Source organism: Fonsecaea multimorphosa, assembly GCF_000836435.1.
Source record: "Fonsecaea multimorphosa CBS 102226 unplaced genomic scaffold supercont1.4, whole genome shotgun sequence".
In the NCBI taxonomy this organism is placed as follows: Eukaryota; Fungi; Ascomycota; class Eurotiomycetes; order Chaetothyriales; family Herpotrichiellaceae; genus Fonsecaea; species Fonsecaea multimorphosa.
Window position 1 is genome coordinate 1,434,929 of NW_015971638.1, and position 22,067 is coordinate 1,456,995.

General features: G+C 53.2%; 8 protein-coding genes across 8 annotated transcripts; 5 read left to right on the forward strand and 3 right to left on the reverse strand.

Annotated features, from left to right (window-relative positions):
- Positions 1 to 126: 126 nt before the first annotated feature.
- Positions 127 to 2,086, reverse strand: Z520_03178 (uncharacterized protein; the record flags this gene model as incomplete). Its single annotated transcript, XM_016773691.1, has 2 exons — positions 127 to 1,931; positions 1,984 to 2,086. The coding sequence occupies 2 exons, from the start codon at positions 2,084 to 2,086 to the stop codon at positions 127 to 129; spliced, it is 1,908 nt and encodes a 635-aa protein (XP_016635748.1).
- A 1,501-nt stretch (positions 2,087 to 3,587) lies between these two features.
- Z520_03179 (uncharacterized protein) lies at positions 3,588 to 5,411 on the forward strand (the record flags this gene model as incomplete). Its single annotated transcript, XM_016773692.1, has 1 exon — positions 3,588 to 5,411. One exon carries the CDS (start codon positions 3,588 to 3,590, stop codon positions 5,409 to 5,411), a length of 1,824 nt encoding a protein of 607 aa, XP_016635749.1.
- Positions 5,412 to 6,156: 745 nt separating this feature from the next.
- Z520_03180 (uncharacterized protein) lies at positions 6,157 to 7,605 on the forward strand (the record flags this gene model as incomplete). Its single annotated transcript, XM_016773693.1, has 1 exon — positions 6,157 to 7,605. The coding sequence occupies one exon, from the start codon at positions 6,157 to 6,159 to the stop codon at positions 7,603 to 7,605; it is 1,449 nt and encodes a 482-aa protein (XP_016635750.1).
- Positions 7,606 to 8,044: 439 nt separating this feature from the next.
- On the forward strand, positions 8,045 to 9,652 carry Z520_03181 (uncharacterized protein; the record flags this gene model as incomplete). The annotated part of the gene is made up of 1 exon (XM_016773694.1): positions 8,045 to 9,652. The coding sequence occupies one exon, from the start codon at positions 8,045 to 8,047 to the stop codon at positions 9,650 to 9,652; it is 1,608 nt and encodes a 535-aa protein (XP_016635751.1).
- A 689-nt stretch (positions 9,653 to 10,341) lies between these two features.
- Positions 10,342 to 11,761, forward strand: Z520_03182 (uncharacterized protein; the record flags this gene model as incomplete). The annotated part of the gene is made up of 2 exons (XM_016773695.1): positions 10,342 to 10,790; positions 10,951 to 11,761. The coding sequence occupies 2 exons, from the start codon at positions 10,342 to 10,344 to the stop codon at positions 11,759 to 11,761; spliced, it is 1,260 nt and encodes a 419-aa protein (XP_016635752.1).
- Positions 11,762 to 12,269: 508 nt separating this feature from the next.
- Z520_03183 (uncharacterized protein) lies at positions 12,270 to 14,156 on the reverse strand (the record flags this gene model as incomplete). The annotated part of the gene is made up of 5 exons (XM_016773696.1): positions 12,270 to 12,895; positions 12,976 to 13,063; positions 13,114 to 13,663; positions 13,725 to 13,999; positions 14,073 to 14,156. The coding sequence occupies 5 exons, from the start codon at positions 14,154 to 14,156 to the stop codon at positions 12,270 to 12,272; spliced, it is 1,623 nt and encodes a 540-aa protein (XP_016635753.1).
- Positions 14,157 to 15,586: 1,430 nt separating this feature from the next.
- Z520_03184 (uncharacterized protein) lies at positions 15,587 to 17,339 on the reverse strand (the record flags this gene model as incomplete). Its single annotated transcript, XM_016773697.1, has 5 exons — positions 15,587 to 15,756; positions 15,833 to 16,505; positions 16,557 to 16,639; positions 16,737 to 17,153; positions 17,204 to 17,339. 5 exons carry the CDS (start codon positions 17,337 to 17,339, stop codon positions 15,587 to 15,589), a joined length of 1,479 nt encoding a protein of 492 aa, XP_016635754.1.
- A 1,959-nt stretch (positions 17,340 to 19,298) lies between these two features.
- Positions 19,299 to 21,610, forward strand: Z520_03185 (uncharacterized protein; the record flags this gene model as incomplete). The annotated part of the gene is made up of 3 exons (XM_016773698.1): positions 19,299 to 20,213; positions 20,271 to 20,989; positions 21,046 to 21,610. 3 exons carry the CDS (start codon positions 19,299 to 19,301, stop codon positions 21,608 to 21,610), a joined length of 2,199 nt encoding a protein of 732 aa, XP_016635755.1.
- Between the last annotated feature and the right edge of the window lie 457 nt (positions 21,611 to 22,067).

The window sequence follows — 22,067 nt, forward strand, 5'->3', positions numbered from 1 at the left end:
TCCTCTGCCCCGAAGTCAAAATCCACTGGCCCTTCGCTGCTGGGTCTTGGTGGTCTGCTTGGTGCCCACTTGAACCCATGGTGGACCAATATGTGAGGAGAGATTCTTCCAGTGACACGCCACTTCTCATCCATCAGGAATATGATACAATGAGGAGAGTAATTCCAAATCCTTGGCAATAGTCGGACTCGAATCAACAAAATCGTAAATGAATCTTAGCATCGTGGTGCACCAGGCTTCGAATCCGGGCGGAAGGCTGTCTCTCAGCCGGCGGTCAGGTGAGTGTTTGAAGGCATAGAAAATGAGTAGCTGCCCAAAGAATTGTCCGCATGCAAAGTATTTCAAGGGCTCAAAGTTGTGCATCCTTGCACAGACATCCAATGTCATGTGCCAATCCATGGCATACTCCAGCGCTTCTGCACACAACTTTAGCTCGGTGTCGTTGACCGAGGCGGGATTTTGGATGGCTTTATACAGGAATGGTCGCCCCAGATGGAAAATTGACACCCTGTAGCGCATTTGAAGTAAAGCAACAACCACAGCGTCAGCCGGGCAGTCAAAGGTTTGCTGTTCCCGATCGCTGGCGTAGCGTAGCGCCTGAGGGAGGTTGGCTCGCCATTGCTCAAGCTGGTGGCGGAGCTCTTCTGCAACTTTGGTTGAAGGGTTGCTGAGGAACAGCTCATCCCTGATCCTATTGAGGATGATTCTGTGGGCAATCTGTGCCAGGAAATGGTAGTGATAGAACGAGTCATCCGAATGTTGTGGCCGCGAACCGCTGGCATAAGGATACGTGGTGAATTTTGGAAGAGGTACGTCCTCTTCCCACGCTTTCAGCCCGCTGGGCGGCAACTCCAACTCTTGGACGACAAGACTCTCAAGCATGAGCGAGCACCAGAATAGTCTTGCATGCATATCAGCAAGCCACTCGTCCACGGGCTCGGGTGGGCACTTCCAGTACGCAGTACATATAACTGCCGCCCGACTGGCCTCCAACCATTTATCAACTGGCCGCATGGCTTGCGCAAAGAACACGGCCGATGTCAAGTAATACTGGCAAGCCTGGATGTCCCGTTCGGAGAGGCAGAAGCCCACTCGTCTCCGAGCTTCATTGAAAAAGCTTAGGCCGGCGATTTCTTCTTCAATGATGTGTCGGATAATTGGAGTTATCGAAGCTTGATTCGGATTCTCAAAACCACCCTCTTCGTATGCTTTGAATCCCATGCATCCCAATGCCATGACATTCAGGACAAGGCAGGATTCAATGTCGTGGCCAAACCCTTCTCGGACTACAACGGCAAGGGTACTGAGGAAGTAAAAGTCGCGGTCGATAAATGGATATACCCGGTTGAAGGTGTCGAAATACGCATTCGACAGATCTTTCACAGACGATAGACTAAGGGGGGCAAGCCAGTCAAGCGTCGGCATTGCACCTTGGGCCGAGATCACAGGCTCAAGCGATGGCCGCGCCGATTCTAGATGAGTAGGATAGCATCTCTCCAGGTCGCGAACCTCGGAAGTAAGACCGCTTGGGAGTAGAGCTTGCACCCCTGGCCAATGGATGGTTCGACGGGCGCTAAATGACAGAATTGCGGATGCCGTGCTCGACTGTCGATGCAAAGGTCTAGAACTTGACAGCGGTGAGGACAGAGATGGATGAGACATTACTGAATCCATGTGATAAGGGCTTTCCGCATGTGGTAGACTGGGGTCGCCTCGGTTGGCCTCGAGCTCATGTACAGACTTCGCGGTGGCTGGGACGGACAAGTGATCAATCTTCGACTCCATCCGCCTCAGCGTGTTGAAGATCATGCTCATTGAGATCTCATTTCTTTTGGCTCCGGTCAGCTTCTGGTCTATAAAGATGGCTTTTGACGCACTTAGTAGGCTTGCGCTCTGCATAGGTGCATTCGATCCCCAGGCTTTTGCAGAGACTACAAGGCATGTCCTCGTCGCATCTGGTCTTCTTCATCCGGCATGCCTCACATGCTTGTCGAGCAATGAAGTTACGCTGCCTCTTTGAAGGTCTCGAATCGTCATAACGCGCCTCGTCGCCCGGCGCAAGGGCGCTGTGGTGGTCGTCCCCCATTTGCCGAATGTGCTATTCTTCCCCAGCTTCTTCGCTCTAAGCGGAGAGACCGGCTCATCGCTATCGACTGGGAGTCGTCACGGTCTGACAGCAACAGGAGGCCCGACTCTACTCCATTCTCGCCGCATAGCAGGGTTGGTGATGATGTTTGTTATGAGATTCGGTCCGACAAGGCGCGGAGGAAACTCTGACTGACAAGACACTAGTTCCAAAGTGGACTAAGCTGTTGAAGCTTCCATCTGCCGGCTGCCAACATCGAACACAGTTACATAGGTAGCTACCTACCTAGGTAGGTATGTAATTATCATGGCAGCTCAGACACAAAGCACACAACGCCTGTATCTTCAATCCACCTCTCACAATCATGGCAAGATGCTGAATGCCGCAAATTTCATCGTTTGACATGTGTTCCCGGAAGCGGTGCCGGTCCTATTCTAGGTAACAGTTGCCAGTAGTCAGAAATCGATAAACGATAGCGTTGATATCTTCACAAATACGAGGTACACCTGAGCCATCGTTTCGGGACGAAGAGCTTCCCCAAGGTTATGACCACGAGACCTCAGAGAAGCGCAAGGAGGAGATAATAGAACCCTGATAATACCACTGCACCTGGATTCTTCTCATGTCTCGGAGAGCCTTTGGTCGCTTACCACACGTAAAGGTAACAGTGGTATGTTAGAAAGATGACTGTTGCGGTATACTCTACAGATGCGTTCACACGAGTCCCGTCGTCCTCGGCCTGAGATACACTTCACGGGAGCTTTTAGGTCGAGTGCGTTGACTAGCAGGAGGTGTATCGCAGAATCACACATCACAATGTCGCGGTAGGAAGAACAGGATTGGCTCTTGACATGGCTAATGTGGCGGTCATTTCCCGAAGCCCGTCCACGAAATATGTTCCTGGCCATGGCGTGGTGGCAGCTGGAGGGTCGATTCCCCCAAGCGCCACTCACTTCTCCTCCATCATGAAAGAGGCACGATAAGGCTGGTTTGATCGACCATTTGGGAGATTGCCGAGGCCGATAATAAAAGCTCATATCTTTGAACTGATAAAGGAAGGTGGTTGTAGCGTTTCAATGCTAAGGTAGTATCGATATATTTGGGGTTGACTCCCCCGCAGCCTCCCAAGGCTCAGCCTTACCAGCCACATTAGCCACCATCTATCAATGTCACGGTCGCAATACCAATCGCTAACATGGCACCATGGCAGCACTGAACCCTCCACGACCATCAACGGCTTCTATAGTTACATCAGAGCACATATCACTCTATCGCGAGCTCAATGCTTCCAACATGGTCGTGTTCACACGGTCACTCACCATGTCTACGGAACGTTGCAGATGCTGTGTCACCTGAACATGCGGTGACTGGACGGGCTGCAAGGAGTCTCAGGCTGTGCTACCTCAGCCGCTCAAAGTCAAAATACTCCTCCCTCCCTCCATCTTCTAAATCGAATCGTTGACGGGCCTCAATTCTTCTTCTTGCGTGTTCGAGATACGAGATGCATCCTCGTTTCCTGTTACCCGTAGCTACGCTCGCCATCAGTCTTTTCAGCGGCCTGGGAGATGCGGTTGTCGCCAACCCTCTTCCAGCGCCTCAGAACATCACATGGGGCACTTCGGGACCAAAGTCGCTAGCCGGCTACTTGGTGCTGAACTCGCCGTACAACCAGGTCGTCAACGATGCCTGGACACGAACGTGGAACACCATCAGCACTTTGAAATGGGCGCCCGTAGCCGTTGAAGCCCCAATTAGCTCTTTCGAGCCCTTCCCGACAGCAACGCCATCGTCAAGGGTCAAAAGATGGAATTCGATCCTCATCGAGATCGACCTCACCATTGCGGATACCCAGGCTGATCTGCAACAAGGAGTAGATGAATCGTACACCATCGACATAACCCAAGCCTCACAGTCAGTCAATATCACGGCCCAGACAGTCTGGGGCGCCCTTCACGCTTTCACCACTCTCCAGCAAATCATCATCTCAGACGGCCAGGGAGGTCTTATGGTCGAGCAACCAGTCTCGATAGTCGACTACCCAAATTACCCTTACCGGGGAGTCATGATCGATACGGGCCGGAATTACATCGGCATTCCCAAGATCTACGAGCAGATTGACGGCATGGCGCTCTCGAAGTTGAATGTGCTCCACTGGCACCTGGTTGATGCTCAGTCATGGGCAATTCAGATGACGAGCTATCCACAGATGACCCAAGGTGCCTATTCTCCCCAGATGGTCTACTCGCAAGACGACATTCGGTCCATCATCGCGTACGCGCGAGCCCGGGGGGTTCGAATCATTCCTGAAGTCGATATGCCAGGCCACGCATCATCCGGGTGGACGGAAGTTGACCCAAGCATCGTGGCGTGCGCGAATTCCTGGTGGTCCAACGATGTCTGGGCGTACCATACGGCGGTGGAGCCGAATCCTGGACAGCTCGACATCCTCAACAACAAGACCTACGAGGTTATCAAGAACGTCTACACCGAGCTTTCGGGCTTGTTCGCCGACAGCATCTTCCACGTTGGCGCCGACGAGATCCAGACGGGCTGCTACAACTTCAGCACGCTGGTGCAGCAATACTTTGCCCAAAACTCGTCGCGGGATTACAACGATCTTCTACAGATCTGGGTCGACACGGCCGTTCCGATCTTCAACTCGGTCTCCAACAAGACGCTGATGATGTGGGAAGACGTCGTGCTCAACTCGTACCCACACGCACACAGCGTCCCCACGAACATCATCATGCAGACGTGGAACAACGGGCTGGAGAATATCCAAAACCTGACGACTCTGGGGTACGACATTGTCGTGTCCTCCTCAGACTTTTTCTACCTGGACTGCGGGTTTGGAGGGTGGGTGACCAACGACCCGCGGTACAACGAGATGGCCAACCCCAACGCGTCGGTGCCGACGTTCAACTACGGCGGCAACGGCGGCTCGTGGTGCGCGCCGTACAAGACGTGGCAGCGCATCTACGACTACGACTTCACGCTCAACCTGACCTCGGCGCAGAAGAGCCACGTGCTGGGCACCGAAGTGCCCCTGTGGTCCGAGCAGGTCGACGACACCGTCATCTCGTCCAAGATGTGGCCCCGCGCCGCCGCCGCGGCCGAGCTCTCGTGGTCCGGCAACCGCGACCCCGTCACGGGCATCAAGCGCACCACCCAGATGACCCAGCGCATCCTGAACTTCCGCGAGTACCTGGTCGCGAACGGAGTCCAGGCCACGCCCCTCGTTCCCAAATATTGTCTCCAGCACCCGCACGCCTGCGACTTGTACTACAATCAAACGGTGCTTGCAGACTATGCCACGACGCAATAATCTGCTGCTGCTGCTGCTGTTTCGTTAACCAGCTTTTGCTTTTTTGGGGGGCCAGGATAGACACGCTACTAATACCACGTTGTCCATAACTACATATCGAGAAAACTGGAAATGGCGAGTAGTGAATATCCAAAGTTGCCACACAAGGAAACACCCCTGAAGAGCTGCCCTGCTACAAGTAATGCCAATGCGAACCCTTCGACGTAATGTTAGGTCCTCGATCACAATTGAGAAAAAAAAAAAAGAACAAAACCAATGAGATTTAGTTCCTCCGGGCTTCAGATAACACAACCCCTCCCTCCCCTGCCGCTTAGATTCACAAACAATCGTCAGCCTTGTCAGTATTCCTCCAGCACACTTCCGAGACGAGCACGGGACACACGCGACTCCGAGATCGGGGCGAGTTCGCGGGGAGTTTTCGAGAACGCTGCGCGGCGCCCCCCCAGCGCTCTCCAATTTGCCAAATTTAGTTCCCGAGGCGCGGAAAAGGCGGACTCGGAACATAATAGTACTCGGTATGTGATAAATGAGGGGGTTTCTCGGTAATTGGAGAAAGGCGACGTTTGGAAGAAATATAAGGGACAGAGGGAGGAGTAGTATAACATAACAGATACCGGGGTATCTGTATCCATCTCTGATCTCGCGGTGAGCATCATCAGGCCGTCGCGGGAATAGAATCCCTACCACAATCTCGTAAATACAAGGAATTATAACAGTCGGTCGGAGAGGATTTATATTCCCCGTCATGCCCGCGACCACCGCCGCCGTCAATGGACACGGCGCACAGAATGGTGTAACCGGAACACACAAACCAGGCGACATCCCAGTCACAAGCATCTTCTCGAACTTTGTCGCCAATGCCAGTACCGAGGATCTGACTCCCCACATACGAGGTCGTCTGAAGGAATACATTATCGACTTCATCGGCGTGACTCTCGCCGCGAGCCACGCGTCCGAGTCGACGGTACCATTCTGCAACGCCGTCAAAGCCCTGGGAGGCCAGAATAATGGCTCGTGTACAGTCCTGGGCAAGGGCAAATCTTACACGCCTCAATATGCCGGCCTGCTCAACGCCACTTTGGGCCATTCGTTGGATTTTGACGACACCTATGCCAAAGGCACGTTGCATGCTGGTGTCACTGCCATCGGTGCAGGCTTGACACAGGCAGAGCTGTTGGGTGACCAGGCGAGCATGGACCGGTTCCTGCTTGCTGTCGCTGTGGGATATGAAATCACCTGTCGATTGGGCAAGGAACTCGGCAATGACGCCTACTCTCGCGGCTTTCACAATACCTCCACAGCCGGGATCTTCGGTGCTGTTGCCACAATCGCGGTCCTCAAAGGCTTATCGGTCGAGATTGTGGAAAATGCGTTCGGTCTGGCGGGCTCAAAGGCTGCCGGGTCGATGCAATATCTCGAGAACGGAAGTTGGAACAAGAGATTGCACCCTGGCTTCGCGGTTCATGATGCCTTCATCTGCGTGGCTCTCGCCGAAGCGGGCGTCGTTGGCGCGGCCAAGATCTTCGAAGGCACATTCGGCTTTCTGCATGCGTACAGCCCGAAACCAGACAAAGACCTGACCTACCTCACCGCCGATTTGGGCAAGAGGTGGGAATTTCTCGAGACGTCTCTGAAGCCGTTCCCCGCCTGCCGCATGACGCACGGCTTCATTGAACATGCTGTGCGACTGGGGCGGGACAAGGGCTTCTCCAAAGCCCAGGACGTGAAGAGCATTACCTTGGCGCTGAGTCCTGCAAACGTGAGCGTCGTCGGAGCACCGATCCCCAACAAAATCCACCCGGAGAACATGGTCGACGCTCAATTTTCTGCTTATTTCACCACTGCGAACAGCTTCCTTTACGGCTCTGACAATGGCGTCCGCTGCTATGAAAAGGACAGGCTCATGGACCCGCAAATTCGGGAGCTAACCGACAAGATCAGGTGTGTTGGGGATAGCTCGATCAAGGAGTTTGGTTCGAAGATGAAAGTCGAGTACGCGAATGGGGAGGTCTCGGAGATTGACATTCCCTATCCCTTGGGGGAGTTGCAACACCCCTTCACCCGGGAACAAGTTGATGCCAAGTTCTTCAGTCTGGTGAACCCTATCTATGGCGAAAAGAAGGCCATGAGCATCCGTGATGCAGTAGACAATATTGAAAAGCATACTGTGAGCGAATTGCTTGCGATGTGTTGAATAGTCTTGGATCAATGAAGCAAAGAAACCTATGCATCGTGTAAAGTTAGGAGTTTGGGTCATCTTGGAGCTTTTGGTGGTCAGTCCCATCATTGGCATTAGTCTCTGCTTTGCTTCATCTCTCTCTGGCAAAGAATAAAGCTTTGCGCGGCGGGCTGAATGGAATTTCGCTTGTGCTCTAGAGGGAGAGCTGAGGAGTGCTTCGGGTGTGGTGGTGGTGGTGGTGGTGGTGGTGGTTGTTGTGGTTGTTGTGGTTGTGGTAGCACGGCGTCCATGTGAATTATGCCAAGATGAGTACATATCGGTGGCGCCTAGCGACAAATCTCACACAATCACAAGGGTATCGAGATTAGTGACACAGCGCCAAACTCCGCTGCGCAGTTCACCTTGAGCCTCATAACATTTCTGAGACCTTATTGCTTCTCCTATCATTGCCAACATGTCGTTCGATGCGGAAAAGGTGCAGCGTATTCTCAAGACGGTGCCGTCCCTTTATCGAGGACCCGGTGGTGCTGTCGCTGTCCTCAAAGATGGCAACCTCGTCGGCCAACATGTCTGGGGTTACGCTGACATGGACCGACGGATCCCCCTCACATCTCAAGTCCTCTTCCCAATCTGCTCGATCACGAAACAATTCGTTTCCATGTTGCTGCTTGACCTCGCGGAGAAGCCGCCGCCATCGATGACTCGTCAGGATTTCCAAGAACAGTTGCTGGCCAGACTCCGTGAAGTCGTGCCCCCAGCATTTGTCGATGAAGATGGGTTGACTGTGGAGAACCTAGTCGACATGTGCTCCGGACTGCGTGACTACTGGGCGCTCTGTACACTCCAAGGCAGTCGGCCGGATACCCCCTACTTGCTCAACGAGCATAATCCGGATATGCTGCGCCGCATCAGGTCTGTGCACTTCCGGCCTGGCTATGAATACTCATACTCCAACACAAACTTCAACGTAATGGAGCGACTCATCGAGCACGTCACGAAAGATTCTCTGGGCAACCTGCTTGCTGAAAGAATCTTCGGTCCGGCCAAGATGAAAACAGCGCGGTTGTGTCCTCGCACCGACCGGTTGCCTGCTCCCATTGTTGGATATGAGGGGTCGGAGAAGTTCGGGTTTTTTCCGGCACCGAACTTCATCGAATGGTCTGCAGACGCTGGCTTGGTGGCTTCACTCGACGACATGATCGCATACGAAAAACACTTTGACCGCAAGTATACCGACCAGCAGGACAGCTACCGAGACACAATTACTCCACGCGACTACAGGGACGGCGCCAAGGCCAAATACCGCTACGGACTGCGACATGCTGATCTTGCAAAATACAACACGATGGGCCATGGTGGAGCCCTTCGCGGCTACAGACTCATGCGTCGTTACGTGGCTGGCGAACGCCTATCTGTTGTTGTCTTGTTCAATCATTCAGCTGATGCGTCAGAAGCCGCCGGATACATTCTGAAGCAGATTCTGGACGTATCCGAACCACCGCCATTGGCAGTCCAACCTGTTCAACAATGGTTCGGATCATTCCTTGACCTTGAGACTCAACTTTCGATTCGAGTTCGGCCCGGAGATGCGGGCAAGATCAAGATCAGCTACGTAAGAGCAGAAGAGACACTCAGACTCGTTGATGCCAACAGGGCTGAATCGCCTGACGTCGAGGCTTCGATCGACGGGGACATTCTGCACGTCCGCCGCTCAGACGACAACCGCGTGCTGACTGCGCAACGCCTCAACCGTAATGCAGGCATACTTGACAGATCACCAGTGCAGGGCACTTATCGATGCAGCGAGACGGAGTCTACTTTCATCTGCGAGGGGGAGGGTGACATGTTGTACGGGTTGTTTGACGGTTGCTTCGGCCGGGGCCCGCCACACCTAATGACCCATCTTGGTGAAGATGTGTGGTTGTTGGCTGACCCACGCGCCATGGACGATACACCTCCCGGCGATTGGACCATTGTGTTTGTTCGAAATGGGCAAGGAGCCGTAGTCAAGGCCACCATCGGCTGCTGGCTGGCTCGGAAGCTTGACTTTTTGAAAGTGTAAAAGGCCGTAGAACAGTGATAACCCGTGCTATTACACTCCCTCGATTCTGATCTCCTGAAGCGAGGTGAGTACGAAGGAGAGAAAGAAGGTGAGAGGGAGGATCAGGGATTCTGAAGCAGCAGGTTCAAAGCTAGTCGCACATGAGCACGGAGCGGTTGTAACTCATCTTTCACCGCCAAGGTCGCAGTTTCAGTGCCTGTGCCTGTTTCTTCTCGCCAATGGTGACTGGGCATGAGTCTGTGCCTCAGCCTAAGGGCACACACATCAATTTTCCCTTCTTCGTCTTTGCTCGGCGTAATGTCTAACTCTTGACGCTTTAGCATGGATCCCGTCACTGCGGTGGCATCTCGAGTTTGAGGTTGAGATGACGGCACATGAGGATCTATATCGGACTAACAATACGTCTTGTTTTTTAATTGGCGCTCGGGCGGCGGGTTCAGGGATCCGGTATCTACGTATCTAATTGACCGACCTGTCCATCAAAAGAGCAATCTTCATTTTCAAGCAACTCCAATGAGGGCTGTGATAGATATATGTACAGACTATTTACCGTCCTTCTTCCTCGCGGAGGAACTGTCTCCAAATCAACCCGTTTCAACCTCTTTGCTAAAGCCGCCGCCCTTTCTACCTCCGTACACAGAGAGAAAGAAAGCAAGAATACAGGAACTAGAAAGGATAACGACAAAAGGATGCCAGAAGGCTACATCTCACAGCGGGCGTTGTCCAATCTGATCCCCCCGACACCGGACCTGCACGCCATCCGCGCCCACTGCTTCTACAACCAGTACGACCCGGTAACCAACCCGGGCGGCATCGTCGCGCTGGCCATTGCAGAGAACAAGCTCATGCGCGACGAGATCTGCGAACATATCAACAAACACATGAACATCAACCCCTGGCACTTGACGTACGGCCACGGGCCGGCCGGGGCACTTGAGCTGCGCAAGGCGGTGGCCGGATTCGTGCGCGAGGTGTTTAGGCCGAGCATGAACATCGACGAGAAGAACATCTGTATCTGTCTCGGGGCGGGCAACGCGGTGGATAATCTCTCCTTCTGTCTTGGGAAGCCCGGTGATGGCATCCTCGTGGGCAGGCCGCTTTATGTGGGATTTTTCCCGGACATCGAGGCCAGGGCTAAGTACGTTGGTATCCCATCCCCTCCTTTCTTCTTTTCACCTTTATTTCTGGAGTTGCCATCCTTTTTCAAACAAGAGTCATGTCGACTTTTTAGATCTCAACTCGAAGCTGGAACCTTTCGTCCGTCTGGTTGGAAGCTTACCATGAGTCGAGGACGTCAGAGTCAAGCCGGTCCTTGTCCCTTTCGGCGCAGATACAGATCCCACCTCGGCGGCAGCGGTCCCTTTCTACGAGGCCGCTCTACTGCAATCCAATGCCGCGGGTGTACCCATCAGGGCAATCCTCCTTTCCAACCCGCATAACCCGCTCGGGAGACCCTACGAAAATGACTTCCTCATCGGCATCATGCGGCTCTGCTCAAAGCACAATATCCACCTGATCTCCGACGAGGTCTACGCACGCTCGAACTTCCCCAGCACCGATATTCCCACCCCACCTCCTTTCGTCTCAGTCCTGTCGTTCAACCTGGATCAGTACATCGACCCGTCGCTGGTCCACGTGATCTACGCAATGAGCAAGGACTTTTGCGCCAACGGGATCCGCATCGGTGCTCTAATCTCTCCTTCCAACGGCACGGTGATGAAATGCTTCCGCGCCGTCGCGAGTTTCAGCCGCGCATCCCAGCTCGCCGAACACGCTTGGCTGAACTTACTCAACGACGGACCCTTTCTGGACACTTACTTCCCGCTCCTCCAACGCAGGATGACGGACGCGTACGAATTCACCACCTCGTTCCTGAAACAGCACCGCATTCCGTACAACAAGGCGAGCGTGACGAGTTTCGTCTGGGTCGATTTGAGTAGGTATCTCAAGGAGGACAGCGTCGAGGCCGAACTGGAGCTGAACTGGAAAATGGCCCACGGGGGTGTGTGGTTGGCCATGGGGGCGAGCTTTGCCAGCGAAAGGAATGGCAATTTTAGAATCACCTTTGCAACGCCCAGGGAGGAGCTGAGGATGGGATTGGAAAGGTAATGATGATACCGGCGGCTCTTTGCTCCCCTTGGCTTGTGTGTGTGTTCCAAGAGCGTGGACCCTGTTTGTACTGACCGATTTTTTCGCAGGCTGATCAAAGTTTTGAAAGACGTGGAGGAAGAAATGAAGAGTTGAAAGAATTATGACGAGGTTCAGTTGGTTCGGTGTTGCTAGATGAATAGAATCCAGCCTAGACTTCGACTTCAGTGCTATGAGGGATCCCGATAGAGTACTCAATGCATGCTCGTGTTAACCGTGAGGCGCAAATTGCAGAAAATGGTGGGTGGGAAAAAGAAAGGAGAAGACGACAACGAAGTCTGGAGATCAGATAAAACTTGTGGAGAGGAAAAGTTGCATTAGATATGTAAGCAGATTAGCCATGGAACCCAGCATTGGGACCGCCCCTTACTCATTCAAAGTGTCTGCTCCGCTTTACAGGCGTAACTTGGGGTGCCACATGTACATAATATAGCATAGTGGTACACCGGACACACCCACCCCCCCTTGTTTAGACTTTCTCGTTTGCGGCCTCCTGAATCTCAATGGGTTGGGACGAGACCGAGTCGGCCCCGGTGGGCGCCATGTGGACCAGGTCCTTGGACTTGAGGAAGTCGTCGAGCTGCCGGCGCTGGTCGTCGGAGATGTCGTTGACGTGGACGGCGACGTCGTCGCCGAACTGCTTGGAGATCTCCTCGAGCGAGAGGCGCGCCGTCTCGGGCCAGAAGAAGTAGATCATGGGCAGGTACACAATACACCAGCACACAATCACCAGGTAGTACTTCCAGCCGACGGCGACGAAGCCGAGGGGCGCCGTCTGCAGCAGGATCAAGGTGGCGGCGAACTGCCCGAACAGCGAGAAGGCCATGCCAATGGGTCGGATCTCGGTCGGGAAGATCTCGCTCACGTACAGGTACATGGTCGTGTCGCAGAAGGTGCCCTGGAACGTCAGGTACAGGAACACGATGAAGACCCCGCCAGCGTTGCCGCCCTTGTCTGTCGTGCCCGCGTACGTCGCGAGCAACGCGCACAGAATTGACGTCGTCACTAGGCACCCCGCCGTGCCGAACATGTACATGAACCGTCGAGAGTTGACTTTGTCGTGCAGCCACGCGCCCGTCGGGTTGTAGATGACACCTGCAAGACAATGAGCATTGTTTTGGTGAGTGGGACATGGCCTCTGAAGAGATAGAGAGGGGACTGTAATGTTTACTTACCGGCCGTGGTGAGCCAGACGGCGGAGAGCAGGAGAGGCATGGATCCTGTCTGCCCGAGATTCGTGTAGAGAATCACCATGTAGTTGTTCTGCGACCGTGTCAGTCGTGGTAAGCCAAAAGGAGGGGACCTCCACGTACAATGACCAGCGGACCAGCAAATTCGGCTCCCCATTGCGTCAAGAAGCCAATGATCATCCTCTTGCGGTAGCTCTTCTTCTTGATGCAAGCCATCCATGGTCCATATCCAACGGCCCTGAGTTTGGCGGCATCGAGCGCAATCTGTTCTTTGGTCTGGTACAGTTCCTCCTTCGCGACGAGATCATCTGGGTCGTCTGGCGATCGGCGCAGCGCCTGGATAACGGTCCATGCCTCTTCAATCCTACCCTTTTGAAGGAGCCATCTCGGCGACTTGGGGATCCAAATCGATGCAATTGCCAATACCAACGGCGGTAGAGTCTGGACGCAGAGGGGAAACCTCCAGGCGAAGGACGGGTTCTTGTCAGTTGCGAAATAACATGCAAACCCCAGCCATCCCGACAGCATGTATCCAAACACCAAGAATATTGCATGATGGCCGACTAGCCAACCACGGTTTTGAGGCGGAGCTAACTCGCTCAAATACATTGGGCACGCCGTTACGAGAATTCCAATTCCCAGGCCCGAGATGACCCGGCCCACGTGGAACATGCTGGCGAAGATATCAGCACCGTTTCTGGACAGAACCAAAAGGGCACGGAGCGACAACGTACGCAAGGGCTGCTGCACCGCCTTGAAACGCGCCTCCGACAATGGCTAAGAGCGCTCCCAACTGAATACTCCGTTTGCGACCAATGGCAGTAGCTGACCAAGCAATGAAGAGAGATCCGACCGCTCCGCCTGCACTGTATAAGCCGTTCGCCGTCGCGATTGCATCTGTGGTCTTTCCGCCATAGCCTGGTTGTCCTTGCATGGGCAGGTCGAAGAACTGATACCATCCTGGCTGCCCAATGGTGCTCCCGATGATGGCCGAGCAGTAGCCATAGGTCTGCCGGAGTCAATCGATTTCTCGCAAGAACGGAACGTGGGAATTGTTGATCGGGGTATCCACCGCCACTCACCATAGAACCAAAGGCGACGGCCACCGTCACAAGTCTATTGTACGGACTCGAGTGAGACGAGGTATGTTTCTTAGCAGCCCCCATGATGGTCGACACGGCTCGGGTAAAGAGCAGCCAAGCAAGGTTTGCTCGCACGAAGACCAACAGCCCTGGAATAAGGACAAGTTAGGAGAAGAAAACTTTATGTAACAACCCGACTGATCGGCTCAGAGGAGACGGGGTATATGTGGTTTAGCAGCCATGCTGCCGGAAACTGAAAAAATCTGGAGAAGGTCTTCTCGAGTCCCTGAAAAGACCCATTGTTTCCTGCGGGGTGCTGGGGCTGGGGGAGCAAATGAGGGCTAGGGAATGATGCTAGCCTTCCGGCGCCTGAATAATCCGTCCATCTTCCATCACTGGGGTTGGAGATGAGAATGGGCCAGAAGGCTTCGGGACTCAAAACCCGCCAAGTCAGGCCAATTGAGAATAGAACCACCCCGATGCCGGCTGGCAGGCTGCAGAAAGGCCCGGAAGGGGACCACAACAATCTCCGGTGACAGCTGAGAAGCAAGAAATCCGGGCACTCTCTCCCCAAGATCGTCGAACCTTGGGGGCCCGGTCTCGCCCAAGCGCCTGGGCAAGGAGAATCTTTGGATCAAGCGAGCGGAGCGTGCCCTGCAACCCCGACTTTTCCAGACCGACTTGCAGCCACTTTGAGAGAAGGCCGAGGACAGAAGGAGCCTACGACACCGCATCTCTTGTCTTTCTGCAGATCTTCATGTCTACCCGTAAGTCACACTCCACGACGGATGCTGAGAACTGCACCTTAAGGTCACCCCCCTTGCTGGTATTGGAACTGCACAACCAGCACCAGAGCGTTATTGGTGCCTGTGGAAATCCCTCGGCCTGAGACAGAGAGCGAACGTCAACAAACCAGCGGCGTCCGTCAGGGAATGGCGCCGCGCGAAACCCACATGTGCACCAGCAACGAGCGGACCGGCGCGATGCCTGGAGGGTTTCGTCGAGGTAACTAGTGCGCAGTCTCGAGACCTCACTTCTGGTACGACAGGCGAGGTTGGTTACAGGTAAGCGTGTTGCAGGATGACTTCGAGAGCAACAGCGACATTCTAGATTGTGAGAACTGTGTAAGTGATGGTCTTTGGTGCCGTGGATGATCGTGAATGAAGCTGGGAAGCGTTGGTGCCCGCAAAGTTCTTCTTCCGCTAAAAGCAGCAACGTGATCCGACGCTTTTGCTCTTCTTACGGCAACGCAGGTCGGCCTCACTCTCCTGCTACTACCCAACTAAATAGAAGCCTGTTTGCCTGAAGCTATTGGGGTGAAAGAGACGCGACGACTCCCAGCAAAAGTGCATCTACTTGACTCTTGGCTACTACCACTCTATCACAAAGGAAGCTGCTACCAGCCATCTAGGCTCGGTGTTTAACTGCAAGGCACAGCATGACAGAATTCGATATCGAACATCCTCGCTGTGGATCGCATAAGAAGCATTCCTGGTCCGAAATATCTCACGCATTTAAAGACGGTGCTGTCGTTTCGGGCCTTCGCGTCTGCGTGCATAAGGATGAAGCGATCCACGAGGGACGAGAGGATCCAACTCCGCGGTGTTGATCAGTGCTGGATCGGCTTCGTCGAGTGATTTGAGGCCTGCTAAGCGCATAGCTGTCTCGACTTCGTCTTTGAGGACTGAGTCATAAACAGCCAGATTAGCGAGACACGAGCAAAGTAATCAAGAAGAAATGGGGGAAAATAGCGAACTTACTGTTGACGACATGCATCACGCCCTCTTTGCCATAGTTGATGGCATACATGAATGGTCTGCCTAGGCCGACACCACTTGCTCCAAGGCAAATTGCCTTGAGGATGTCGGATCCCCTCCTGAATCCTCCATCGATGAACACCTCCATGTGATCAAACACCTCTGCACACTCCCTGTGGAGCTCCAAGAGCACGAGAATGGAGGCCGGAGCACCGTCCAGAGCCCGACCTCCGTGATTGCTCACGACAATCCCCTGACAGCCCATATGCATGGCGATTCTGGCATCAGCTGCTGATTGAATGCCTTTCAGAACAATCGGCAAATTTGTTTGTCGGCGCAACCAGGCAAGGTCGTCCCAGCAGAACGCGGGGTCAATGAAAGATCCCACACTTCTCGCGAGCCCCGAACCCTTGTGGTCGCTCCCAGCTGAAGCACCTCCGAGACCGCTAGAATATAACGTGTCGAGTTTTATCCGTTCGTCTGCCTCTCTTTTTGAGACGACGGGAAGGTCGACGGTGACAAACAAAGCTTTGATCTGCGGCCGGCTGTTGATGACTCTTAGAAGCTCTTCGGTCTTTGACCTGTCTTTATTGATGTATAATTGGAAGAAGAAAGGATGGTCCTTGCCCGCGGCGTCGAGGATCTCAAGCAACGGGAATGATGCTGTTGTCGATATCTGAATCAAATCAATACAACAAGGCAACTGGCCGGTCCCAAATAAACTAACCGTCTGTATGATGCCGCTGGCTGCAGCGCCCTTGCTCAGCGCCAGCTCGCCCTCTGGCCCAGCTGTCTTGCCAACTCCTGCCGCTGGTCTACTGTTAACATTCATATTACCGTGAGGAAGACGGGCACCAGTGGAACTCCTGCACATAACCGCCCACATACAGGGTTTCAGCAGACTTACGCGCAATCCATATGGGAAGTGCCACTTGACAACCCATCATCGTGCCTTTCGTAGACACGGTCGAAACGTTCCTCAATATCCGAGGTCTGAACCATATTTTTCTGAATAGATCGTGATTAGCGTCTCGGGTTATATTGTCGTTCGAGGCGCCTGAGATGAAGGTCCAGCTCTTCTCCGAGAGGGATGTCTTTGCTGCATCTTCAAAGTCGTATAAGTTGATAAAAGTGTCGAGTGATGGTTTATCTCCTTTCTTTCGATCTGCTCGCAAGTCTTGACCCGGCGGCACATCTGGAAGCTTAGTTCCTGGGTCCAGATCCCCAATCTGCTCTTGAGGCAAAAGGTTGGTCTTGATGAGATTGGGTTCGTGGACCTCCAAATAAGCCTCGGTGGCATCTCTACCGGCATATGCGTATATTACTATCATGTCTCGTGAGTTTTGAGCCGTTCCCAACTCTGAGGGTCCTTACTGTCCGCTCCCCCTGGATGCTCTGGCGCGAACCTCGTCATGTCGTACACTTTTCCCTCGACGACAATCCAGCAGTCCTGACGCGTGGTATGTGATTGGACGGCCGCAGCCGAGATAGGTTTCGATGAGCTTGCCATATCTACTTCAAACGAGCAGTCTAGTAAGAACCTCTTCGACAGAACGCTTTACATCTCTCAAGAAAGAATGTTGACCGTCACCAACGGTCAATGGAGGAAATCCGATGCTGTAGCTCAACGTCTTCTCCAACTCAGCGCTGTATGTTTCCCCGCATCTTTCATACCCTCGGATCACACTCCGTTCACGGAGGCAGCCAGTGTGGTTGGGCACCAGGGTAATCCGAACCAACGGGGAGCATCGGATTGGCCACCTTTCAAAAACCCATCAGGCTGAGGTAGGAGTAATGTAGGCTCACCTCTACCTCGTAGAATTCTGACATGTTCACTTGTCGTCGACAGAAACAAACCATGCCGTTCTCAGCATCTTTGTGGAGTCAAACGGCACATGGCAACTGTACTTCCAATCCAAGTGCTCGTTCCCCATTAGCACGGCCAGCTCAAGGACACGGTTAGAACAGTTCGAAGGACCATGCTAGCCATGGGTTTCGATTAACTGGAAGTTGAAGGATTCTCGGGATAGACGGATGCAAGTTTTAGCAGAGCCGACACTCCAGAAAGACGATCCGATTATGTGAGACGCTGAGAATGGGCATTAAAAGGCTAGAAGGCTAAGGATAAAGTACCCTGCGAGCCTGGTACCTGGCTAAAGACCTCTTAACCCTGAACCTGCCTGCATTGTGGTGTGCCTGACGAATTGCATTCCTGCGAGCTGGGCCGACAGCATGTGCAAGGGCTTTGATAGCCTTGAATACACGGTGGTGAAGACGCCTGTTGAGCGTACCATGGCGAGTGTTAATTTCAGCATCTGAGTCGGTGAGTTGCTTAAGCAGCAGGACGAGAGGTGAGATGATGATAATAATAATAATGGACGTGATCGACAATCTACGGCGAGGCGTCGACGAGATGAGCTAGTGCCCAGGCCCAAGAGTACCTAGGTAGCGCATGCCCGTTTGCGCCCCTAATGCCCCTAACGGCCCTAACTGCCAAGGTAGGTTCCTCCCCCGGCACCGTCAGCCACCCAGTGATGACGGGCCCAGAGCCCGGTGCCCGGGTTCATGGTTCCCGGGTGCACCATCCCCAGATTTTGGGGGAGGGCGCTGATTCTGTCTGCAATGGTGATTTTCTGCATTCAACACCCTTCCCCTCCATCACCAAACAGGATATCTCCCTTCCAACTGTAACATCGGCCTTCTCCAGCTTCAGCTCCGTCGACAAACCGCCTCGTCCCCATTCGCACTGCAGCAGCGACACTGTACCTGCCACCAAAACACCGAACATCTCTATCTTCCTTTTTCAAAGACTGCAATGAAAATGGCCCTTGCCCTAGAGAGATCCAGCGCTTCTCGAGGAGCCGCAGTCGATGACCATTGATGGTCGACAGGGCTGGCGAAGTATCTGCTCTTGACTACCTGGTAGACTTTCTCTGCATACAATGGTTCGATATGCCTGAGCTCCTCGAAACACACCCGGCCCGCTGACTGAGGCTCCCAATAGTCCGCCCCAAAGACCCCACGAACGCTCCGCTGCCCCAACTGTGACCTCGTCGTCGCTCGCCCTAGTCACCTCGCTCGTCATGTACAGTCGCATCTACATCCTTCCCAACGGGAGCACTACTCTTGCGACCAATGCGGCCGTCAATTTTCGCGGAATGATGTCCTGCTTCGACATCTTCGTACCGCCCATCAAGCAACCATCTCTCGAAAGAGATCTGCGCAAAAGTCATGTTTCCGCTGTGTCAAGAAAAAGTTGAAGTGCGACCGTTCACACCCATGTTTGCCTTGCACCAAATCTGGTTCGTTTTGCAAATATCCGTCAGACGACGAAAATGAGGAGAGCAAGATTGCAGAAGGGAAGGTTGAGTCGCCAGTTCCACTGTCCACCCAGCTCCAAGAGCAGCAAGCATGCCGGAACGACTCTTTCCACAGTACGCAGAACTATCCGCACGAAGCAGATCCCCAAATGGGTGTCATTAATGTTGATCCAGCTCTGATGCCCAATGCGGCTCAGAGACCAGCCAGTGAACGGGCTTTCAATGGCAGCACGCCTTTCTTCCAGCCAGCTTCGGACAACAATCCAATAGACATGATCTCTCCAGATCTCGTGTCTTTTCCGAATACCAGCCCCAATGCCGGCGCTGAGTTCAACCATTCTATGATGGGATTCGACGGGTTTCTGCCAGGTGATTTCAATTTCATGCCCTACGACCCGGCCCCGAGAATTGTTGGCGGTGTGGACTGGCTTAATCTAGATCTCGACTCCCCTGTAAACGGGGGTCTTCAAGCTCACTACCAGAATGGAGCTACGATGAATTCAATGTTCTTCCAACCATCAATTCCAATCGAGCCACAAGACGCGTTGCAGAACAAAAACCATCACCAAGCCTCATCTGCACAATTAATGCCAATCCGAAACCAAGAATCCAAAGGCATGTTGACCGAATCGTCCGAGTCGCGAACCGCTACTCATCAATGGCCCTTTGACCACACGCGGAATCCTGAATCACAGCGATACAGGCTTCCCCCTCTTCGGGATATTTTGCAAGGCACTGTTTCTTCGAGTGAATCTAATAACGGGACCACTATCAAAAGCCTCATCCAGTTGCTATCGTCGCCATACTTACCAGAGAAAGATCTCTCTCACGACCCGAGCATGAAATCTGCCATGGAGTTGCTGAAAAATTCCCTGGATTTGTACTTTGCCGAGTTCCACAATATTTTGCCTCTGGTACACGTCGCTACCTTTCAAATGACCAAGGTTCCTACTGTCACATTGGCGGCCATGGCTTGTATTGGAGCCATGTACTCAGACGATCAGCATGGGACAGAACAGTCGTGGTCTTTGAGTGAGATGTGTGGTCAGATGATTGCTTGGCTAGTAAGTTTTCAACCCCGAAGTGAGGCAGATGAGTGTGTAGCTGATTTATGGAAACAGGGCGTGGGAGATAGCACTCGGTTTTACAATTCACCCTATCTCATAGCTTGCTGTCTTCACCAGATATATTCTCTTGGCTCCGGCAATATGAGGCTCTATGCCAATGCAGATTGTTCAAGGGGCATATTGATGGGTTGCCTCCGTGGGATGGGTTTGTTAAAGTCTCGTATCAGCACCGAGGTTGAGTGGGAGGACTTTAAAAGTCCACTACCCAACGAGAATGCAACGACCGAGTGGCTGAGATGGAAGGACCAGGAGCAAGAGAAGCGGATTGCTTGGTCTTCTTTCGAATATGACTGCACTTTGTGCACGCTGACATCGCGCCGAGGGGCTGCTGATTTGCAGGAGCTTCCGGCCTTTTTGCCCTGCGCCGAGCCCTTGTGGGATGCGAGGTCGCCTCAAGCTTGGGCGGCGCTTTATTCTCGACTTACTCCAACTGCCCGGGGAGCAGCGACCGCCAAAGTGCTTCGTAACCTTCTGGCTGGCAAGGGTATCCCCGAGGACCTGCCGGCATGGGGCAAGAGGCTGTGCGCTCAGAGTATTGGCCGACTTCTTTGGGACATCAAGCAGCTGGATATCATGGCGACGACTGAATATCTGAAGCTCCCTTCTCTAGCTGCGGCTCAGAGACAGACTAAAAGCACTCTACTCCAAGGACTCAATGCGCTTTGCGAGTCCATGTATGCTCTGTCTTCTACAGCCGATCTCATCCATTACAAGTAAGTCTTGTTTGTCTTCAAGCAATTCAACGCTGTCGCTGACTAGACCGCTGCAGTCTTACTGCGCTCATCTGTCATTACTCCCACTTGTATAGCGCCGACGAAGCTATGGACCTTATTGTCCATATTTTCCGCTCTTCTGCTTCGCAGTCAAGAGAATTAGATCAGAGCCTTGTGTCGGCCAAGCGACGCCTTCGCTCAATGCTTGTGAAAAATCCCACAAAGGCTCGTAACCTGGCCTGGCATGCTGCTCAGATCATTGCTGTGGCAAATGAATACCTGGTCTCTGCGCCTTGTGAGATCATGCGAACTTTTATGGGTTACATCTTCATCCTTGCCTTCGCTAAATTCGGGCCACAACCCTGCTCGGACCCCGGCTACGCTTCATGCCCAGTCCGACTCGATTTGCCGAATCGGATTGAGGGTCAAAGGACCGCAATTGCAACCTGGATCGAGAACGGAGGGCCCGCAAGCATTGGTGCTGTCGAAAACATCTACAGCACTGGCAGCCTCGAAGCAATAAGCCAGGAAGCCCAAGCCATGCTACGGAAAATGCGGTTCTGGAAGCTATCCAACAAATTCAGCAGGATACTTGAAAGCTTTGACTTTGAATGTGATTAGCCCATCAAACGGGACTCACAAGGAATAAACCTGACCATCACCTGATACCCACAATGAACACCTACCCCAGTTACAAGGTGGACTTTCCGACCTCCGTGTGAAGGGTTGGCCTTTTCCACGATGTGGTATGCAAACTCCGCAGATCCGGGGGTGGGGTCTCCAGATTTTTGACAAAAGCCTTCGACGCATTCGATGCTACAAGAAATTGTCCACTAGCCGGACGGTAGAGGCCCGGGAAAGCCTACAGTCTCGTGTACCGCAACAACGAGTATCACAATGCTGTTGTGGGACGTCCGAGCTCCGAACGCAAGCGAAAAGTGGAGATGCAGGGAATTCTTCCACTTTGAACAGGCGGCCTTTTGAACGAACAATGGGACAAGCCGCCACAGCGATAACTCCACACTTTCCAAGTTTCCACAGACGCCAATTTACCCAATTGAGTCTTAAAGACCTCGCG